The 17,586-nt window shown below is 35.8% G+C and overlaps 3 protein-coding genes across 3 annotated transcripts in view; 2 read left to right on the forward strand and 1 right to left on the reverse strand.

Annotated features, from left to right (window-relative positions):
• gogo (thrombospondin-1 like protein golden goal) overlaps positions 1 to 17,586 on the reverse strand; it is a 293,513-nt gene that overhangs the window by 176,088 nt on the left and 99,839 nt on the right. The gene's annotated exons all lie outside the window — the stretch shown is intronic.
• LOC142975845 (esterase FE4-like) lies at positions 1,225 to 4,618 on the forward strand. Its single transcript, XM_076118939.1, has 4 exons — positions 1,225 to 1,325; positions 2,176 to 2,329; positions 2,573 to 3,873; positions 4,158 to 4,618. The coding sequence occupies exons 1-4, from the start codon at positions 1,288 to 1,290 to the stop codon at positions 4,333 to 4,335; spliced, it is 1,671 nt and encodes a 556-aa protein (XP_075975054.1). The 5' UTR covers positions 1,225 to 1,287; the 3' UTR covers positions 4,336 to 4,618.
• On the forward strand, positions 7,933 to 16,471 carry LOC142975809 (juvenile hormone esterase-like). The gene is made up of 4 exons (XM_076118883.1): positions 7,933 to 8,044; positions 10,919 to 11,059; positions 14,542 to 15,851; positions 16,270 to 16,471. Exons 2-4 carry the CDS (start codon positions 10,928 to 10,930, stop codon positions 16,433 to 16,435), a joined length of 1,608 nt encoding a protein of 535 aa, XP_075974998.1. The 5' UTR covers positions 7,933 to 8,044; positions 10,919 to 10,927; the 3' UTR covers positions 16,436 to 16,471.

Below are 17,586 nucleotides of genomic sequence, written 5' to 3' on the forward strand. Positions count from 1 at the left end.
TGCATTAATTTCAACTATTTTTTTTAACCCATTACTGTCTCACTGGAGCTGGGCAAGGGTCTCTTTCCGAACGAGGGAGGAGTAGAGCCTTGAGTCCACCACGCTGGCCAAGTGCAGGTTGGAAACCAAGCATGCAGTCAAGAAATGGGTTAAGACTTACACAGTAGTAAATTATTATTTTCAAATTAAGAGTTCATATGGTCACCTGGTCAAGGTAACAAAAAACTTAGTACCGTACGGGAAATTATGTTTTAACTGCCTGTGATCGGGGCGGTAGTGAATACAATTACCCATTATGAGTCGGGCTCATTCCATGAGTCAGACATCATATTCATACATATTCAAAAATTCTGAATTACTTATATATAAGTAAATGAAGAGAAAGACAAGATGATGATTTTTTAAAATCTTGAAGTTCCGGCTAAAACTCGCGCTGATAGATAAATAAAATTGTAAGCGTCGCTGTTATAATCCGTTTTTATCAACATATTCCTCACCATTCAGTTCCGACAATCAAATAAAATGAGTGCAAATATGAATACACGAATAAGTCACATGACATCGCACCTGTTTTATCTGTGTACAGCCATGTCCACACTGTTCAAAGGCTAATTTTATTAATGTAAAATAAATATTATACTTTTTCTACCTTTTTTCGTGGGGAGAAAAACCGTCGGATACCCGATTGTCCTAGGAGAGAAACTGGCTATATAGTGAGCCAATAAAAAACCAGCGGATCATAATGATACCTGTATGGAAGGACCCTAGGTCCTAAATAAGTCTCCAGTGTTTGGTTTAAGATTACGTAAATACTTGAGGTTATTCTTTGTCGAAAGAAGTAGAGGCAAAGGCTAAGTATATTAACCAAAAAAAACTTAGTTTTAGACACTCACAAAATTTCCCCAAATAAGAGTTATTCTTAAAAGCAGAAGCTGCATCGGACTGTCATAAGATATTTCATTTTTTTGAAAACTGCACTCATTAGAAGATATTTAGGATTACAAAATATTTTCGAGTTTAGACATGCCCTTGCTGAGCTATTTCATATTTTTTACCAAATTCTAATTATCATATCACTTGTCCCAATAGGCTTCTTTACCTACAAACAAAAGACGTCAATCAAATTAATTAAAAATGTATAGTATTATTGACACATATGTTTTAAACTGCTCAAATATTCAAGAATTACAATGAAAAGATACTCAATAAAAGCGATTTGTTCATCAAAAATTAACAGTTTTCACTTGGCAGAGGGACTTGTCGGGAGCAGAACACAAAGTCGTCAAAATGGCGGCTACATCTGCAATTGTTATTCTCATCTCGTTGTAAGTAGTCTGTTTTATTACTTTTTTATAGTTTAGAGTGAGATTAAGTTTGTAACACGAAGGACCGTAAACCTTTTTAGCTAAAGTCCTTGTTTAGATAATCTATAGCGATTGATACTAAGATGTAGTACGACAACTTAGTAGAGAACCTTCTAGGCAAAATACACGACTGTAGTAGTAAACAAAGTTTAGAATTTTTATCATCAGTGACCAGTTTATGCAACTTCTTTATTTGAAACTACACAGAATTTTATTTATAATGTAAAGACGTCGTGCAAATTTCTGTACTAAGGCGCTGTCTCCACGAGCGAGAGATTCGCGTCGATATTATCGTCGTGCCACGTATTTCTATACACTCTCTACGGAACCGTCTCCACACGGCGATATTATCGCCGCGATGCGACGAGTGGCAACGAGCGCGCGAAACATAATAATATCGTCGCTAGCTAGCCGCGACTAGCAGCGCGTCCGCTGCGCGCTCGCACAGCGGACGCGGCGGTCTCGCAACGAGCGCGCAGCGGGCGCTCTCAAATGCAGCGTCATTTCAGCGTTGTCTCTCGTCTCAATAAGCTTTTTAAACGAGGAAACGCGGGGTTACCGACGATACCGTTACGAGTCGCCGCGGAAACTCTGCGATTCCGTTACGGCTAGCGACGATACACGGCGGAATTATCGCTCGTTCATGGAGATTGTCCGACGATATAAGGGCGGACTCGTCGCGATTCTCTCGCTCGTGGAGACAGCGCCTAAGTTTTCAGACAATCTCCTCATCTATTAAGAGAATCAGTAACATTCATAATTCTGATCAATCTGTTTGGGAAAAGTGTCTTTACAAAGATATTCTTCACAGGGCATTGCGAAGCATTTCTGGTGAAAGTATTCAAGTAAATGTCGCGCAAGGAACCTTAGAAGGACAAATTGCGACGACAGTCCTAAATGAGAAGTATTACAGTTTTAAAGGTATCCCGTACGCTAAACCGCCAGTTGGTGAACTGAGATTCAAGGTAAGTGAAGACCGATGACCTCCGAAGAGTACACTATTATGGGTTCAGGGAATATGAGGTGTAGTTATACTTTGTGTTTGTTGTTGTTCCCGCGACACAAGTTTAATTGCCAATGCAGTTGTTCTCTTTTGTAAGCAAGCAAAGATTTTGAACTATTAGTTAGCCAAGGTCTATTACTTTCTAGTACCCTTACATAACAGAGTAATCATTTAGTTTCTACAAAAACCATTATCTTTCTTGCAGGCACCTCAAGACCCAGAACCATGGGAGGGAGTAAGAAATGCGTCTGCTCACGGCAATGTTTGCCCTCAAGTGAACGCGCTCTCCGGTATTTATACCCCAGGCAGTGAAGACTGCATGTTCCTCAACGTGTACTCCAGTAACTTGACGGCTTCGTTCCCAGTAATAGTCATCATCCACGTCGGTGCCTACAAATTTGGTTCAGGAAACGATGACATTTACGGACCAGATTTCCTCGTCACCAAAGATGTTGTCATAGTAACTTTTAACTACAGACTTGATTCTTTAGGCTTCTTGAATATGGGCACATGCGATGTCCCTGGCAACGCTGGCATGAAAGACCAAGTGGCTGTGCTCAAATGGGTGAAGAAAAATATTCAAAGCTTTGGAGGGAATCCAAACAGCGTCACTATTATGGGAACCAGTGCTGGCGGGGCTTCAGTTGGTTACCACTTGGTTTCTCCAATGTCTAAAGGCTTGTTCCACAGAGCTATAGCGATGAGCGGTGCCCCAACCTGCGACTTCAATACCGCTTTCAAAACTGAACGACGAGCTTTCCTCCTCGGACAAACTCTAGGGTTAGAGACTAATAACACTACTGAACTGCTAACGTTCCTCCAAAGCCAAACGCCTGACAAATTGATTAATAAAACTGTTGAAGTAATGGCACATGAACAAAAAACAGATGTCCTATTCAAAATGCAACCATTCCCGCCTGTGATAGAGAAAAAATGTTCAGGAGAGCGCTTCTTACCTGACGATCCTATGGCATTATTGAACTCGAAAAAAGTCAACAAAGTTGATGTTATGTTCAGTTACAATAGTGAAGAGACGCTGGTAGCGCTCTCACTTTACTTGGGCGGTTTGTTAGAACGATACAACAGATACCCAGAAATGTTCGTTCCCAGTTCAATATTGAACAAAGCTACCCCAGATACTATACTGACATTAGCTGACAAAATTAAGAAGAGATATTTTGGCGAGAAGTCAGTAAGCGTTGAGAACCTCCCTAATTTTATCAGTTACTCGAATAACGCTAGTTTGTCATACTGCATGCAGCAGTTCTTTAGAAAGTGGACTAAGGTTGGAAGTAATACATATTTCTTCAAGTTCTCTAGTTTCTCCAACAGGAATTATTATGGAAAGCAAGCCACTCCATACGGTTTTGAGGCAGCATCACATTTCGATGACTTATGTTATACTGGTGATCCGAAATCTTTGAACTTGACAGTTACTTTGGACAGTGTTGAATACAAAATGATACAGCATATTACAACAGCTGTTTCAAACTTCGCCAAATACGGGTAAATATTAGCGAAAAATATTTTTTATTTGTTTTAAGTACTTTTTATGCGCGATTAAATGGCCTTGCTTCCATTAGGATCTATGCTCATGGCTCGCATGATTATATTTTTGCAGAGAACTTAAAAACTATTATTATTAAATAATAGTGGTCTCTAAGTCTCTAATACTAACGATTTGAGTCCTTAATTTAGACAACTGTGATATCCCAATTATTTTGAATACTAAGCCAATAACCAAAAAAATGTTTCTAAAAATACTACAACTAACAATTTACTATTTTCAGAAACCCTACTCCTGACTCATCACTTGGCGTGACCTGGCCCAAGTACAACACTAAAACTCTTAGCTACGTGAACTTCGCAGAAGATCTGACAATCGAGAGTAAACCTGATGAAGAAGACTACAAATTCTGGAACAGCATCTTTGAAGATGGTCTTAAAGGAAAAGGAAGTTGTTCGTAGTCCATAGGATTCTGATATGGACTGACAATTTCATAGAGAGCCTCGGCATTTATCTCGATTATAGTTAAAAGCTATATGTACTTCAATAGAAAAGTAGTTTTATCAAATAGAGTGCCACTATGTGTATAAGACTATAGGTGTCAATGATGTTCTAAAATCTGAATTTTGCCTTCACCAGCCGTGTACTTTGCTGGATGCAGGCTCTCTACTAAATTGTTGGACAATACTTGTTGAGTTTTGTTTATGATGACTTTTGTTTGTACGTTTGTAATAATAATAATACCACTAGATGTTTTGTTAGTGTGGGATGTTGTTTTATTGAAAATACAAAGATGAATGTTGATCTGTTTGTATCTCTCTCTCTCTCTCTTCTATACTATGAATCCCAAAAATATATACTTAATACTAAATTAAAAAGTTAAATGCTCTTGAAGTCTAGCAAAAATATCTGTGTCCTTATAGTAGGCATAAAGGGTATTTTCTATTGAAGATATTTACTAACAACTTTATACATAATTATAACGATAGAAGTAATTAGGTGTTCTTGAGGTCAAATAAAACATTTTGTATGCCTACCATACTAACAATTGTCGAAAATGATGAATCATTTAGATTGACCAGTTACGATCAAAGATCAAACTTATACAAGTAAGGTAGGCAGTTATATTAACAGAGATAGTACAACGACTGATAACGTCATGACACTGCAAATTCGACGCACGTAATCAAAACAAATGCCTAACCTTATACCTACCTCTGATGTAGATGTTAACAGTTATTATACAGGGTGTTATGCACATGGTTGTCCAAACGATATGGGCATCAGTAGCGCAATTCTCTACAGTCGGTACTGCCGCGTATCGAGAGTTTGACATTTAAAATGTACCCGACGGCCAAAATAGGAAGACTTCCTCGAAAGTCCGCTAGAGGCGCTAATTAAATTTTTGAGCAAAATTTCTCGATAGCTAGCCGGTTGTCGGTAGTCGATGATGTAGAGAATAGACCTACAGGGGGCTATTACGTATGTAAATTGACAATAATTTGGACATTATGTACATTGTTTTCTCCCTTATATTATAGTGATTTAACTTTACGTGAAAAGCAACAATGTACTGAATAGTGACCATCAACTTGACGCACACTACTTGCCATATACATATTATGTATTATTCAATTTAAATTAGGTTGTACTAGACCGGACGGAATAAATTAGTAATTTTTACATATTTACTCAAAGTTTTGTAGTGAAAAAAATGGTATGAAATAAATTAGTTTTTCGAACTGAAGAACTCTACGATATGTTGTACTTTCTTTTTTTTAAAGTTGTCAGAATTCCCAGTTTTACCGAACAGTATCGTGTCATAACCCAGATAACCGGGTTGGTACGATAAGCAGTCGCTCCGTCGTGGTAAGCCTGTAAGCCGACTCCAACATAGTTGTAAGAAAAGCTAGGTTGGTGATGATGCTGATTATATTGGTCTTAGGTACAAAATATCACATGGGCGAAAGTCTATTCCATAATTAATTAAAGTGCCTTGCCAAATTCAGAAATTAGAACATCAATTACTCACAGGCTTCTATAGCTGAAGGGAACCTGTTTGATGGAGCTTCTTTATTTTTGAAATACTCAGAATTTACGAATATAATACAGATATCAATTTTCACATTGATTTTTCACTTGTGTTCGAGTAAAGCCATCGCGAAACTATGTAAATAGTAAGGTCAAATTTAAGTAACTGTTGGCGCAGATATGACATAGAGGTGTAACCGCTTCATAGTATTTAAGCAAAATGTCTCTGTGCTTCGGATGACACGATAAAAGTATGTTAGTAATGCAACCGCTACTAATGTTCTATAAGTTAAGTAACCCTTAGCGCGGTTATTCTACAGATGGGTGACCGCATAGTTATATTTAAATTGAGCAACTCCGTGTTTTGAAAGACACATTAAAGTCGGTCCTGGTTGACTTGTTTGCAAATAATATAGCATTCGTTAAGCCATGTCAAAGGCCTTTCGGGTGACTTGAACTACTTTGGCATTAGGTTGACCTTTACACATACGAAAAAAAATTATAATGAACATTTAAACAACTGTCCCACTGTTTATTACAAAACCAAATCAATTTACAACGATACGAACAAAAATGTTGTCTTGCCTTTTTACATGCAATGCAATCATGCTTACGTAATACGTATTACCAATATTATTAATGCAAAAGTTTGTATACTTGTTACTCAATCACACCTACTCAAACTACTGTACGGATTTTAATGCAATCTGGTACACAGATAGATTATAGCCTGGATTAACTCATAAGACACACTTTATTCCCTAGGAAACCTTTTCACACGTAACAAGTTACGGGCACAAGCTGTTTACACGAAATCTTGCTCTTTACTTTCGAGGCAATCATGTTTACGTACAATTTTTAAACGATTAATGAGGTAAGCTGCCTCTCCGCTAACATATTAGGTCGGGGAAAAAGTCTTTTCGCTTTATAGTATGTATGAACTTGTAATAAAATCTTTTCTCTACATAAAAAAGACTTTTTCCCCGACCTAATATTATAGGGTAATTGACAAAGTTAAAGAAAAAATATTAAACTTTATACAAAATGCTTATGCTATGTCAATGTTCTTCGTAAATAATATACCCGAGATCGGTGATCCAATTTACGTGGTTTCTTTGTTTGACAGTATACTACTACATACTATTGTGACTTGCGTCGTAAACAAATATTTTGATGCTTCGCATTGCACTCCAAAATCTTAAATAACCTAATTAAATAATAATTAGTGAGACTAATTTACTCGCTAAAAAGGATTTATTACAATTTTATTTTTAAATGTATTCAGTGTAATTTGCAAATATAATTGCAATAAGCACCAAAAAGGCAACCAGTAATTCATAAACTACTGACTGCTTCTGTGGCGCAGGCGGTAGTGTATCCGACTGTTGACCATGAGTTCCCGGGTTCGTTTCCCAGGTCGAGCGCAGTGCTATCTAACTTGTATTAAGATATTTCTCAATAATAGCCTTAAATTTGGTAATGTGTCCAATATATGGCCATAAGCTCGCTTGTTGTTACATGGAACGATCATTATTAATGTTGAAACGTGAGTAGGTATATTTCATACATCTTTATCTACATCTTATAACATAACAGGCGTGATATTGTGTAGATTATGTAAATTAACAAAGACACTTCGCACGACCCAGTAACTAAACCCGAGACCTCTTACACACGACACTACTGACCGCGCCACACGATCAAAAAATAATATTTTCAAACGTACTGTCTGCCTAAATGTAAATAAACAAGCTGTATCTTTTAACTAGCTGACCCGCGCAACTTCGCTTGCGTCACATAAGAGAGAAGAGGTCAAAATTTTCCCCGTTTTTGTAACATTTTTTATTGGTACTCTGCTCCTATTGGTCGTAGCGTGATGATAAATAGCATATAGCCTTCCTCGATAAATGGGCTATCTTACACTGAAATAATTGTTCAAATCGGACCAGTAGTTACTGAGATTAGCGCGTTCAAACAAACAAACTCTTCAGCTTTATAATATTAGTATAGATTACGGTAGCCGAATGATAAGCCGTCACGAGTCATGCGAGACGCTCAACTCGCAACGATTAAGTGAGTACACACAGTTGCGGCTTGGACACAAGTCGCTGTGCTTGTCCCATCGAACGCGTTGTAAAGGTGACTGTGATTTTGTTTATTTATAACTTCGTGTGCAATTGCAGTACATAAACGAACTTAGTTTTATTACGGTAGGAAAGTAAACAGTGATTATTTAGAAATATGTTTTATATAGTCAATTTCTGAGCACCAATTTATTTATTTATTATTTATTAGCAGGCATGCAGTTGTATACAACTGGTTAATTTATATGTTTTTATAATAATCTGAAGAAAATGCATCAATGCATTCAGTCAACTTTTGTGTTAAATTGACGTAGTAACTAGTAGGTAGGTGCAATAAGTATAAAATATGTGTATATGTGTGAGACGACAAAATAGCCGACTTTAAAAAAATAGAAGTACTTTTCTTTTGTGATTGAATACTTATGTTTGTGGAAACTCAGGACCGCAAAGTTTGGAAAAGAACCTTTGCTTAGAAACATGGACTATGGACCGCTAAGAAAATAATAAATATCTAATAGATATTTGTATGTTACGTTGGTATAGAATAAAATGAAGATTGCTAAAAGAATATTTACAATATATTTTATTTACAACATTTAAAATAACCTCAATCCAGACTACATATACTTAGATACAAATATATTTAAAAAAATCGGTGAATTAATTTACTTTAATTAGGAACACAACAAAAACGTCAACAATGTTATCTCAATAGATTTTTTTTATCTATGAAAGATAGGATATTCAATAATATGTCTTGATTTTGTATTGAAATTGAAATATAGGTATTGAATTGATGACTACTCACCAAGTCTGTGAAGTAAACAACAATTTTGTGTCGTATTTTTTATAAAACTCGTTCTAGTTATTAACATAATATGTTTCCGATTAAATTATGCTATTATACAACCACAATATACTTTATCTCTGTAGATAAAACTAAATATAGTCTAATATATGACCATAATAGATAATCATAGCTAAATCTCATTTTTATTAATAGTACCAATAAATGGTATGAACGCGAAAGTTTGCGAGGATGTATGTATGTTTTTTACTCTTTCACGGAAAAACTACTGGACGGATTTGGATGAAATTGAGTACATGCCACAAGCCATGTCAAAGGTTTTCGGGCGGCTCGAACAACTTAGACACTAGGTTGACCACTAGTCATACGATAAGAAGAAGAAGTAGAACCGGCTAAGTGCGAGAAAGGTTCCGAACCATTACTTTTACAAAACGGCAAAACATCAGTCTGTTCTTTCAAGGCCTTTTAGATATTCATTTTTAGTTTTTATTATAGGTATTGTTATAGCGGCAACAGAAATACATAATCACTGACAAATTTCAGCTGTTTAACCATCGCGGTTCATGAGATACAGACAGCAAAGTCCAGTAATAGGGTCCCGTTTTTATCTTATGGTTATGCAATAAAAACTAACCGAACAGAAGGAAATTTCTGAAATTCCTGAAAGAATATCATCTATACTAATATTATAAAGCTGAAGAGTTTGTTTGTTTGTTTGTTTGAACGTGCTAATCTCAGGAACTACTGGTCCGATTTGAAAAATTATTTCAGTGTTAGATAGACCATTTATCGAGGAAGGCTATAGGTTATATATCATCACGGTACGACCATTACGAGCAGAGTAGCAATAAAAAATGTTACAAAAACGGGGAAAATTTTGACTCATTCTCTTATGTGACGCGAGCGATGTTGCGCGGGTCAGCTAGTCATTTATATAAAGCGTAATTTTATACTGTGCTCTGTGCGTTTATCAATAGTCTTACTACTGTCATAATATATTATGGTCCTTTTAGCCGGACGGCGCATAATAAGACGCGTTACATAATACTCGGATGCTGATTGGTCGCAAGGACAATAGATATTTATTATACTAGTTCTCACTGTATAAACGGTTTTGTGAGTCTTAGATCAAGTTCATATTTCAAAGATATGGAATAATTAAGATTATTGTTGATGCGCTTACAGAAACTGATATGTCTAATAAATGGACCTTTTTAATAGTTATTAAGCCATTCCATTATTGGCTCAATAGATGTAAAAATAGGTAAAATATATCTACGTTAATAATTTAAAATGAACAAATTATAGCAGAAAGATATATAAAATTTTGTTCATTTTAGCTTTCATGAAACAAAATTAAAAAATAAATTAAGTTAAATTGCAAAATACAAAACTCTTGCGTCAATTTTGATCAGCGTGTCATTTTAAGTTTTTTTTTTAACCCATCACCGTCTGTCCCACTGCAGGTCAGGGTCTCCTCCCAAACGAGAGGGAGGAGTTAGGCCTTGAGTCCACCACGTTGGCCAAGTGAGGGTTGGGGACTTTGCATGCCCTCAATAATATTTTTTTTTGTTTTCCTTAAAAAATGTTTGACATCTACCTAACATGTTAAGTAACTTGATAATATTATGCTTAATATTTGAATAGCTTTGCTGGTTACATTATCTAAGGTCGGGCGATGAATTTTGTAACCTGTCATAAAATGACCGATAAGTGGTAACCGACTAGAAATCAACTAATATTGTAAACATGGATTTGTGAGAGTGCATGTTTGTTTGTATGTTTATTACTTTTTTTATAAAAAAACTACAGAACGGATTTTAACTATATAAATTTTACCGTTGGAGTTATTTCCCAGCAGAAGTCAAATAAATGCGAAGGTTAAGATGTTTGTTATTTTCAGTGTTGTTAGCTTATGTATAAGAATAACACATAAACTGCGAGCCTAAGAAAAATACAAGCTTCTGACCGTGGTTTTCTCCGTGACACAACATAAGATTTATGACTTTAGTCCACACAGACGGCGTCGCGGGCAAGACCTAGTTATCAATAAGTACGTAGGATCTCTCCAATACAACTGTTGGATTAGAATACATTTCACAGTTTTATTTCTTTCCACAGTGAACCAAGATGGTAGAAGTGAAAGTACAGCAAGGTTGGCTTCGTGGTGAGAAGCTGGACACAGTGACTGGTGACGGACAGTATTACAGCTTCAAAGGTATTCCCTACGCACAACCACCGCTCGGGAAACTGAGGTTTAGGGTAAGAAACAATATTTCATTCTATTTATTAGGGTTGGGGATTTTGCATACCTTTAAGAACTATTCTAAAGAACTCTCAGGCACTTGGCGAGACACACTTCCCTCATTACTGGAGGAAACCGTTGTCCAGCAGTGGGATACTTTAAATTTATTTATTTGTTATCTATTCCGAGTTCACTGGCTTCATGGCGCGGTCGGTAGTGCATCCGACTACTGACCATGAGGCCTCTACTTCCATTCTCAGGTCGGGCAAAGTACTATTGGGCTCTCCTAATTTTTGTCAAAATATTTCCCAATAGTAGCCTGGAATTTGATAACGTCCGGAAAATATTGGAAAAAAAAATTTCTTTTCTTTAACAAAAAAAATGTAACTCAGGCCGTACAAATGTACACGATTAGAACACTAGCGAAATTGGAGGTGTTATTGTTATCATAGAACAGATAATAGTGCCTATTAATCTTTATCTTCTTAGTTAAACCTTATATCCCCTATGATAGCTACGATTTGAATATTTGCAGAGTCGAATTAATGTCGAATATGGCAGATTGGTAAACTTAACTATATGGAATTTGTGAATACGAAAGAATAACGTTCGCCGATATTCGGCTACAGCGACCAGTTTCGTTAAAATGGGCCATCTTTCTTATAAAGTCCAAATGTAGATGCGCGGCATTCTCATACACTACTGTTATTGATATTTAATAATATATCTTTATTTAATACTGGCATGACATGCATAATTAACAAACTATCAATTTAATCCAACTTTGAACTACACAACCCTTGTGATACGGAACCATCACCTACATGACCTGTAAATGACAAGAAGAATTTTATCATTTTATTATCATAAGTTAGATATAAACTTTCGCGTTGCGTGCTTATTGTACAATATTATTTGATAATCAACGCGAACGTACGAGAACTTGACGTTTCGGCCCATGTTACACTAGCCTTTAAACAACTACGCAGAATACACGACCAGTGAATTTATACATATATGTATGTTACATATTAGGTCGGGGAAAAAGTCTTTTCGCATTTTAGTATGTATGAACTTGTAATAAAATCTCTTCTTCAAGAATCACAAATGACTACGCGGTTCATTAGGTTTCTTTCAGTGAGCTCGTGAGGTACCCAAATATCGAGCTTTTTTGTGTAGAGAAAAAATTTTATTACAAGTTCATACTTACTATAATGCGAAAAGACTTTTTCCTGGCCTGATATATGGAGCCATAACCGGCGGTCATGTATTAGAAAATATATGGACGTGAATTAATCAAGGCAAGTTTGTAAGGATACCGTGTGGGCCATGGTCTCTTTCTACTCATAATAATATGCTCTACGCTTCTGAACATGGCGTAATTTTATGTGTGTGTATCGTGTTGTACCATGTAACTACATAAAAACACAACGTCTCTAAGATAAACACGCGATCTATTTAATGATAATGACCTTGATACTGTCATAACAGAACAGCGATAAGTCATTATACAACCATTGGTTGAAAACGAGTAAAGTTACTTGACGTATAGCTCAATATCACGTATCTCAGTTGACAGTCATTTGAAAACCACTATGCTGTCCATTGTTTTCCCCCTTAGATTATAGTGTTTAATACGTTACGTCAAAGCAGCAATGTACTGAATAGTGACCATAGATTTGACGTATACTAGTTGTCAACTGAGATACGTGATAAGCCCGCAGATTGGATAATAACGCGTAGTATAGTTACAAATAAACGAAATAATATTACTAAGTTGTTAATACTGTGTTAATAGTTAAGCGAAATATGAGGTATTAGTAAGAATTTTCCTTAAAGAACCTATTATTGTACCTGTTTATCTAGTTACATAGTAATGCGATGCATTTAGCATACTTTTATTTATCACTCGCCGACCCGTGGACCTCTCCTCGCGTGAATGTCGTACTGTTGCATTCGTTGTAGCGTACTAAGAGCTAGCTCAAAATAATATACCTGCATGCAAATGCGCTAACAACTTTTTCGCTCAGGCCTATTCTTCTGTCCGTGCCCGTGTCTTATTTTCATTCGCGCTTAGTTCTTTTCTCGTGCTTACGTGGAAAAAATTCTAGTGCTAAAAGTATCATAAGTAGTAATCAAAAGTACGGTAATCAAAAGTTCAAATACTACTAAATATATGCGGCCTTCCATTTATGGTAAGATCACGCTAGCCCACGAGTCATTTACCGACTAGTAAGCGCAATAGATGCATTAAATGTAGGTACTTAGAAGATGTTAACATATATATATTTCACGAATCAATGTCACGAAGTTTAGTTTTTTTGGTTTCTTATTTTTTGTAAAAAGGTTTGGGTTTCGAAGTCAATTTATATTCAATAATTCCAATTATGGGTTTTAATAGTTGTAATTAAAACGATGACAAAATCACGCTCACTTAGGTATAGCCTTAATTTAGTTAGATTACTGATCTTTGCACTGTATTCGAATAGTTTATACTTACAGGTCAAGGCGTCTACAGGTATTTTCTGAAACAAATTAAATTTTATATCATAAACTAACTTATAACAAAATAAAACATTTAAAAATAATGTTAATTCTTGAATGTAATTTTACATACAAATTCACGCATAAATTTTGCCTTTTATCATTGTTATATCTTAGTAAACATGATAGGCATTCATAATTAACTAATTTATTTTAAAACGCACCATGATTCCTATACTAATAGGTCAATTTATAAGCAAACCATGTCTTATTAGATACATAAAAAAACGAGTTGGATTACAATAATAAATAGCTAAGTATTTATAGTCTGCAATCAGCCGGATTTTTGCTCACAAAAACCTAATCTGTACTAATATTATAAAGCTAAAAAGTTTGTTTGTTTGTTTGTATATAGGCAATAAATCATCACGCTACCACCAATAGGAGCAGAATACCAGTAAAAAAAGTTTCCAAAACGGGGGAAATTTTGACTCATTCTCTTATGTGACGCAAGCGAAGTTGCGCGGGTCAGCTAGTATTATATAAGCCTTTAAAAGTAAGCCTATAAATTTGAATGAATTATTTTCGTAAACAAAAACGCGTGGAACTGGTTCTTCTTAACCAAGTTAAATATAATAAGAATAAAACCGCACCTCTTACGTAGAGATATAAGCATAGGTATATGAAACACAATTTCACAATTCATATTGTTGGTCCCATGTAATATGAGAAGAAAAAAGTTAAAAAACCAACAACACTTAACCCGTCAGTGCTGTCAGCTGCCACATAAGTTACTGTTCAAACAATAGAAGCAGTTGAAAACCGGCAAAAAAAATCCACTAAGGACCAAAAGGATCCACTGCAATAATGATGAATATCCAAAAATATATAAGTACATAGATTTTAACTAGTAATGATATTCGGTCACTTCACCGTGAAGTTTGATCCGGCATTCATCGTTATTGCAGTAGACCCTTCAAATATTATCACAAATTAATAATATTCGTCTTTACAGGCACCTCAACCTCCGTTGCCCTGGGAAGGTGTCCGTCAAGCGACTGAACATGGACCGAAATGTCCACAACTGGACATATTCACTCGGAAATACGAACCTGGCAGTGAAGACTGCCTGCATCTTAACGTCTATTCACCAAATCTGAAGCCGACCTCCCCTCTAGCAGTCATGGTGTTCATCCATGGAGGAGGGTACAAAAGTGGCTCAGGGAATGAAGACAACTATGGACCTGACTTCTTAGTGAGTCATGGAGTCGTTCTCGTCACTATAAACTACAGGCTAGACGCGTTAGGCTTCCTATGTTTAGACACTGAAGAAGTCCCAGGAAATGCTGGTCTTAAAGACCAAGTTGCCGCACTAAGATGGGTGAAGGCAAACATATCGAATTTTGGAGGAGATCCAAACAATGTAACTGTTTTCGGTGAGAGTGCCGGAGGGGCTTCTACTTCGCTACATATTGTTTCACCAATGTCTAAAGGCCTCTTTCAAAGAGCTATACCAATGAGCGGTGTGCCATCCTGTGATTGGTCGATGTCATTCATGCCTCAAAAGCGAGCTTTCGTACTAGGAAAAATACTTGGTTTTGAAACCAATGACCCAAATGAACTATTGGAATTTCTGCAAAAAGTCCCAGTTGAAAAATTAGTAGATACAAACCCAACTGTAATGTCGTTTGAAGATAGAAACAATAATATACTAAAAATGTATCACTTTACTCCTGTAGTCGAAAAAGATTTTGGTAAAGAACAATTTTTGACAGAAGACCATATTGAAATTTTGAAAAAGGGAAAGATAAATGACGTAGATGTCTTATTGGGGCACACAAGTCAAGAAACTTTGGTTGGTATTGAAAGATTTGAGGAGTCATTTATAAAGGATTATAACAGATACACCGATTTGCTTGTTCCAAGGAAAATTCTTGTCAAATGTACCGCGGAACAGATAATGGAGGCATCGAAGAAGATTTTTGACTTTTACTTCAAAGATAAGGCTATCAGTGTAAAATATATGAAAGAATACGTAACATACTGTAATCACGTTTGCTTCTTGTTTGATATCTATAATTTCTTGAATAAATTGCCGAAGACTGGCAAAAATCGAAGGTATATGTATATATTTTCGTGTTCGTCAAGCAGAAATGTATATGGAAACCAAGGTTTGAAGTATGATATTAAAGGAGCTGCTCACTTGGATGACTTGATGTATATGTTCGATGCTAAACAGTTTGGTTTGAAGATAGAGAAGAATACCAAAGAGTATGACTTGGTTCAACTCGCTTGTACCGTCTTTACCAACTTTGCCAAATACGGGTAAGTAGTTTGAAATTATCATCTGTTAAACGTTCGATATAAACACATTTTTGGTAATAAATGTTTTTTACTGAGAACATAAAAAATTGTACTCAGTAAAAAATATTTATATTGATAGTGTCTAAGAAAAGGTTTTGAGTTAAAGAACGACCCAGAAACGAAATGTTTGAGGGATAAGTTGCACTAGTGAAAGGAAAAAAAATCAAATGGACGGATTTTTTTCGTAAAGCCGGATCTAAATCGAAAAATTTAAAATGTCATTTATAAATTTATTTGAAGCGAGTTTCTCGCCGCACTTTCACAAGCAACCAGGTTTTCCAAAACGTTAAAAAATATGACTTTTTCAAATGCTTAGTACGAAGTTTACGAAATAAAGAATATGTTTGAATTGAATTGAATTTGAATATTAAACTCACAGAAACCCAACTCCTGACGCATCACTGGGCGTCACCTGGCCGGAGTTTGACAACAAGACCAGGGCCTACGTGGACATCGGAGACACCCTCACTACTGGAACTAACCGCGATGCCGAAGCGCTACAGTTCTGGACGGAGTTGTACAAATCTGTCGGATTACAATGTTAAATAAGTTAATAATGAAATTAATGGTTTAAAGTAATATTTCAAGTTTTTTATTTCTTGATAAGGGTTTTTTTTTCTTGCAATAGTATCCACTTTGTATATCCCGCTGATGGTCTTCGTGTTTTATGTTTGTTTAAGGACTTTCTACTAGGTTTTTTAGACATTTTATGGGTCATTTATAACAACTTAAAAGTTCTGGCTAGTAATTCTCATACAGATATTGATAGAAGGAATGAAATGCTGTTGCTTGTAACGTTTGAAATGTTTGACGTTATTTGTAAACAAAATTCATTAAAATTTTATGCATTTATTTTGCCAAAATAATTAAAAACAGACAGTTATATTTTGGGAAAACAAAGGGAACTTAATTAAAATAAAGAAAACACGATGCCATGCATCAAATACTAATTAACATAAGTCTCACGATAACATTGTCTTTATATTCAAAAACACACAAAATAACTTATGTTTTGAAATCAAAACAAAGATGTATTTAAATTTATATGATAATTAAAATTTACTATTTATAGGTAGTAACTTTTTCTGATCACACCTTTTACACATAAAAATTAAATATTTGCTATTTGAACGAGGAATAAAATGAAACATTTAAAAGACTTTTTCTTCGATAAATTTGCGAAGATTTAATTAAAGTGCTCATATACATACACTACGTACATAATATCACGCCTGTTACACCCGAATGTGTAGACAGAAGTGTATGAAATACACCCACATTTTGTCATTAACAATATTAGTCTTATATAACAGGGGCGAACCTATTGGATGCTTGTTTTTTAAATTAACAATGTAGAACATGATGATCTGGCTGATTTCGGCTACGGCGGCCAGTCTCATTGAAACCAGCCAACTGTACAGTACTTTGTTTATAGTATCCAAGTGTGTACACAATACACAGGTACACTCTCTGTTGTTTTACTCTCATAGTCTGATGGGACGGCTAAACCGACACGACCAGTGAGAGGTCAGGCGCAGGAACAATGGCTTCTCGTGCTCTCCGAGGCACGGAGGTCTAAGACCTCAACTTCCTAACTCTGGCAGTCTTTGAGAATTTTTAAAAATAAAATCTCAGAAAATACTTTTTTTCCCGACCCAGGTACCGAACCTGAGATCTCTTGCGCGGCAGTCGCATA

The sequence above is a fragment of the Anticarsia gemmatalis genome, chromosome 10 (genome assembly GCF_050436995.1).
Source record: "Anticarsia gemmatalis isolate Benzon Research Colony breed Stoneville strain chromosome 10, ilAntGemm2 primary, whole genome shotgun sequence".
Lineage (NCBI taxonomy): Eukaryota > Metazoa > Arthropoda > Insecta > Lepidoptera > Erebidae > Anticarsia > Anticarsia gemmatalis.